This window comes from Manis javanica, chromosome 1 (assembly GCF_040802235.1).
Source record: "Manis javanica isolate MJ-LG chromosome 1, MJ_LKY, whole genome shotgun sequence".
In the NCBI taxonomy this organism is placed as follows: Eukaryota; Metazoa; Chordata; class Mammalia; order Pholidota; family Manidae; genus Manis; species Manis javanica.
Window position 1 is genome coordinate 220,289,360 of NC_133156.1, and position 6,000 is coordinate 220,295,359.

Consider the following 6,000-nt stretch of genomic DNA (forward strand, 5'->3'; position numbering starts at 1 on the left):
TAACTCCAGACCTCAAACCTGTTCGCTACTGTAATGAGATCTGGCCACAATATCCCTTGGACAATCAGTGTAAATGGCCCCCAAATGGCTCTTTAGATCCTAAAAATTCTCCGTGACTTATACAACTTCTGTGAGCATAGCGGGCAAATGGAAAGAGATCCCATATATCCAGGCTTTCTCCTACCTCCGAACCAAGCTTTCTCTCTGTCTCCCCTGCAATCCTAAACACCTATTACTTGCCTTAAAGTCCACACCCCTAAGCTTTTTTCACGTTCCCAAATATCCTCAACTGCCTATAAAACTCCTAGACAATGCACCACCACGGGCTCTCGCCCCCTCCTGGCTCACGCCAGGAGCTCTGTGTCCTTTCACTGTATCATTATGTCTCAATCTGTATGTTTGTGTCAAAGTGTGTAAATGAAAAATATTTTTCTACCTCTGGATGGTATTAATAAAAATTGATTTAAAGATAAGCGCTTGTAAAAATTGGGCATTCTAAAATTTCCAGAAAATTCTAATAGAAGATATTAAGCATTAATGGTAATTTAAGTTGAACTGAATAGACATGTCCTTATGGTTATCAGCTGCCTAAGTTTACCGAAAGTCATTTAAGTTGATAGTGTCTATTAAATCTTCCAAAGAAAAATGCTTAAAGTGAAGTGTAGCTTTGTCTAATATGAATAACTATTTAAGCAAGTGCCTTAAAACTTTTAAGAGCTTCCCAAAATCAAATTCAAAAAAGTGCTCTTTATCTCTAGTTAACTCTGATATTTTCCAGAGGGCCCCTGGAACATGTCAGAGGAATTTTTTCTCATTGGAGAAAGTATTTGGCTAATTTGGCTTATTTACCTGCTTAATTACCTGGAAGGCACTGTCACAGGGAATGATGATACTTTGTTATTGAATGTTTTCTTACAGAAATATCCAAATTTCCCTATGACAACTGTCTTACAGTAAGCTCTCATCTTTAACCACTGTCATTTGTAAGTCTTTTGTCATCTATACTCACTGTTTTATTACTCCTAAACTAGTAAAAAACTAGATTTCAGCAGAACAGGTATTAGTTACATAGGATTAAGTAAACTAAAGATGATGATTTTAGTGGCTTTTTGTTTCAAATGTTGATAAAGTGTTTTAAGCTTTTTCTCTTAAGCTGACAAGTTTAGTAAATGACTGCCTTTATAAGCAGAATTGAAACTTTATCTACCTAATCCCTCCAGAATTTAAAAACTCTCAATGACTATTTTTATATTTCATGGCAGTATGTTTATTCGCATAAGTTCAGTAAGAATCTGCTTTCCTTGTAAGAGGACCAATTAAAAACACTGGTTATATTACCAAGGCTTTGACTGGAACGTCATACCTGAGAGACACGTGTGTAAACTCAGATATGAACAGACAGCTTTAAGGAACTAAGACTGACTTTATAAAGCCAACAAAGCCCCTTAGAAGAACTGGCCTGGTACCTTGCTTACAGAGTTCCCAGCAGCCTTGCCAGGTGAGTATGGAAGGTCACTTCCTGGCAGGTGCAGGAAACTCAGGAAGAGAGGAATTCACCCAAATCTACAGGTACTGTAGGCACAAGCTGACAGCAAGTCTGGCTTGGCTTTCTGGCCTCAAGAAGTTAAAAGTTCAATCTGAAATTCCTTGCAAAAAGTTCCAGTAAAGCACATTTAAAAGATCCCATGTAATCAATTGCTCTTCTTGCTGCACTTATGCAAATAAGTAAGCCAACTGTTAATTTTCTTAATCTGGATACTTCTAATAAAAATGAGGGTGATTTTAGAGAAAAGTATTGTTTCACTAATGCTGTCTTATCTATACGAAATCCTAATACTAGTCATTGAGATGTAAACTCGATCCAACATTGTAGTTTCCCCATGATACCTGGGGCTATGATTCTCAATTAGACTCTTCATATTTCTAGTCCTTCCAGAATGGACAATCCAACTCCAGATGTTGCTACTTAACCTAATAACAATTTGTTCTATTTTGCCTAAAAGCCACAAAACTGCAAATAATAATAGAAATGAAAACCGGAATAGAAGTGCCAACCTTCCGAGGCCCTCTCAACTGACCAGTGATGGAGACCTAGCTGCACGCTTTACTGCGCTCCCTTCTCAGCATGAAGCAGCCAGAGCGGTCATCGCCCCCTTTCCCTAGCAGCAGCTAGAGTCTCCATGTGTAGAGGGGGGAATGAGACAGGGACCACAGGCTTTAGAATAGGGTGAGAGTGTCTGGAGAAAGCAAGGCAGGATATTTGCAGTCAGAGCAATGTAAAACTACACGCTAGGAAACCCTCCCACCCCCACTAAAACTATGTTGAACATTAAGCTCTAGCATCATTCTTCAGTGAGATCAGTTAATGTTCCCCAGATAAAGAAGAATAGCACATGTTTTAGTATTCTAATCGTGTAAAAGATTCACTTTAGCATACTAAAAGGCCCAGGCCTTTGTGCTGTCTTTCCTCCTTCAGATCTGAGGAGGTAATTTTGCAAACTGAGCAACTAACTGCAGACCCAGCTGTAGACGGGCATAGTAAAAGGCAGGATTCTTTAGCAAATAGACAATACCTCAGCCCACCTTGGGAGCTCAGCAGGCAGCCTTTTGATATGCTCGCAGACCAAGACGCCGGTATCCCAGAGAAAAATCAAGGCAGGAAATTCCTTATGTTAATTTTTAATATCCAGAGAACACTTAAGTCCTTCCCCAAGCCTTTAAAGGTAGTCCCCACCTTTTTGGACAGGTTGTAACAAGACCTCAAATCCCTTACTCTCTCGAGCTCCACCCACCTTCAATATGTAGATGATCATCTCCCTTACAGTCCCTCCCTACAAACTTCTCAACAGGATACTACTTTTATTTTAAACTTTCTCTCAGAACACAGCTATCGAGTTTCACCCTCCAAAGTTCAGCTGTCTGCCGTTCAGGTCACATACCTGAGAGTTCATCTCTCCCCGCGCTACAAGGCCATTACCATAGACAGTAAAAAACTTCTCCAAACCATGCCCATTCCAAACACCAAAACAACACCATCCCTAACTCCCAAATGGTAAAGACCATACACAGTAATCCTTTCCACGCCGACTGCAGTTAAACTCCAGAGTCTTCCCCATTGGATACACAACTCCCACCATAAGCCGTTTGTCTCAACTTACTCCCCTCCCACCAAATCTCCCACAGGTTCCTACTCCTCCACCCTGACGGGACCTCTTACTCTCCGCATTTCGTGCTGCTCATCTCCGCTTCCACTCATCCCCGAAGAAGTTTCTGCCCACACGGAGTCCTAAGACCTCCCTTAACAACCGCCATGCGTCATGCTTCAGGATTATTAACCCTGGTCTCAACACTTACTCTCTCCACCAGACCTATCTTCCCAATGCCAGCCCTTTCTTCTCTTTCAGACTGTCCAAAAGATTGCACCATCAAGAATTCCCTTTGCCCTACAGGTTGCTTTTCTGCCTACACATATGTCCCAAAAAATGCTATTAATTCAGCCACCCTATATAAACATAGCAATCAGTCCAAATGCAAAAAATTTCTAACCAAACCTTTAACCAGCTTATATTACAGGATTACCAACCCCTCTCCAAAGACTGTGATCCTTATTGAACCTGGAAAATGCCATCACCACTGCAGACCAAGGGCTCATTTGAGGACCGCCCCCCAGTAATACAAAAATGAACTTCATCGCCCCTAATCAGCAGGAAGCAGTTACTGAACTTTCACCCCTTCCCAAATCCTCTACCACTTATAAAACAGAAAAGGGAGGAATGTAAGAAAATAGTAATTTATCCTCAATTTGCCCCATGATCCCAAGCACATAAACCGGTGAGAATTACACGTGGGACTTGCCTGGGCTTACCCCGCCTTATCTCTAAACATCTCGACCCTCCCCCAAGGCAACAGGCCTAGCGGCTCCGCCACAATAAAAGGCACCACACTGCTGCCCTCTCTGTCTCTGTGTGTCTGTCTCTCTGCTGCCCTCTCTCTCTCTGTCGTCTCTCTGCTGCCCTCTCTTTGTCTCTGTCTGTCCCCCTGTTCTCCCTGCTCTCTCTCTCTCTCTGCTGCTCCCTCTCCCCCACCCCCACTCCCTCTGGAGCAGCCACTCTCTTTTAGATCATAAAATCTCTTGCGTGGGCCCGTGTCTCCTCAGTCGTTCTGGGTAAGGAGGGTCGCGGCGAGATACCCTTTCACTCTCATTTTTTTAAAGGTTTCATTTCTTGTCTACACACTCAGAAGGCTATTGGTGATGACGCAAATTTTGGGGGTAATGGGATTCACTGGCAAAGAACAGCGATTAACTTTTAATAATATCCTAGCCTCTCCATCTGTCCCTTTCCCTCAATCTCCCACCCCAACATAAAACTATTCAATAAAAACAGAAGGGCCAGGAAACTTCAAAAGCTGCAAAAACTTGTAAATACCTTTTAAACACGAGAGGCTTTACAGTAGACCTTCTCTCAGTCTATGTTCAAACCTGTTAAATTCTCAAACCTGAAAGCCAATGCCACTAGCAAATGTGTCTAGCTTTCTTATTTCTTGCGTGCATCGCTCGGTCAAAGACTTTTCTTTTACTATTTTTTCTAACTAAATAATAAACGGGAGGCACTTAGCTCCTGCTAATATTACCCTCTCCTCAAATAGAGAAAAAAAAAGTCATATAGTATCATGTAAAAAAGCAGAACCGATCAAAAAACCATCTATCCCAAGGAGGTTTTCATAAAATTCACTCCCGTAACGAGAATTGAGGCAACGAAGGGCAATGCACAAAGAGAACAGAAGAATACACGTTCCACGGACACACGATGCACAGGAGGCACGCATCCTCGCACCTTCCTTGGGAAGGGTCACCCAGCACCCCTGGGCTCCTCGCACCCCCTGGCCGGCACGCTACCGCGCCGCCGCGCGGGTCCCCAAAGGCCCAGGGGCACTGCTTGCCGGGCCTGGCCGGCCGCGCGCGGGGACAACCCCTCTCGCCCGTCACCCCCAAACCGAGCCCTTGGGGGTCTCCCAGCCTGTGGGCCCCCTCCTCTGCGGCCGCCTCGGGGCGGAAGGGGCTGTGGGAGAGGCCCCTCCCCGAGGCCGGCCGGGCCCCGCACTCACCCTCCAGCAGTCGGGTGATGAGACTGTCCACGTTCAGCTCCCCGTCCGCCATTTTGTCGGCACGAAACACTCCTTCCCGGCAGCGGGAACAAGGGCTTCTCGGCGGCGGAGGTTGCGGCGACGGCTCGGCGTTCTCTCACCTACAAGTCACGCGGCGTTTCGACCCCGGTTCTAACTCCCCCTTTTCCCCAGGCCCTCCCCCCACCCCCTCCCCGCCAAGTAGTGGAGCGCACGCACACTCGAAGGCACACACGATAAATAAATAAATAAACAAGCGGGGCCCCCACGAACCGGGCCGCGTCTGACCCAGCCGCCGCCACCTCCTCCTCCTCCTCCTCCTCCTCCTCCCCCTCGGCACCGCCCAACTCCGCAAGGCTCACCAGCGCCGCCGACGGCCCCACCCGCAGCGCCGCTCAATGCACACCGCCCTTCCCCGCCACCGCGCCACGCAGCCCCCGGCGCAGGCGCACGACGCACTCCTTCGCGGCCCTCCCTGCGGCCCCAGTCTTCGCGCAGTCGCACTGGGCTGGGTTCGCCCGCCGCCGCCGCCGCCGCCGCCGCCTTCGCGCAGGTGCGTTGCCCTATCTTGCCCGTCCTCACCCTTCCACTGCGCCGAATCGCCGGCGGCAGCGCAGGCGCCCGGGAGGGTCCCGGGTTTTGCTGCACCGAGGAAGCTCACGTTACGCAGAGCGCACGTAAGCAGCGCTGACCTTCCCGCTGCCCAGCTGCCAGGGCCGGGGCGCTCCGCAGACTTTGTGTCTTTCCCGCCTCTTTGCTGACTTCATTCCTTGGTTTTACACGCAATCCGTTATGTTTCCGTCAACCGAGAAGTGCGGATATCGTTACCCATCTTCGAGACGGGCTTGCGCTTTTAGGAAGTATGAAGGGGTCACT

The 6,000-nt window shown here is 47.3% G+C and overlaps 1 protein-coding gene across 4 annotated transcripts in view; it reads right to left on the bottom strand.

Moving 5' to 3' along the window:
• Positions 1-5,639, bottom strand: part of PPP1CB (protein phosphatase 1 catalytic subunit beta) — a 48,001-nt gene extending 42,362 nt beyond the window's left edge. Inside the window, exons 1-2 of one of the 4 annotated variants that reach the window (XM_017676598.3) lie at positions 5,487-5,639; positions 5,107-5,246 (exon numbers count right to left, since the gene is read on the bottom strand). In XM_017676598.3, coding sequence (XP_017532087.1) covers positions 5,107-5,158 — 52 coding nt within the window. In that variant the 5' untranslated portion in view covers positions 5,159-5,246; positions 5,487-5,639. Of the gene's footprint in view, positions 1-5,106; positions 5,300-5,343; positions 5,363-5,397; positions 5,467-5,486 lie in introns of those variants that run through there. The other 3 variants (XM_037009414.2, XM_037009415.2, XM_073214909.1) reach the window with 3 other exon arrangements.
• Positions 5,640-6,000: the final 361 nt, after the last annotated feature.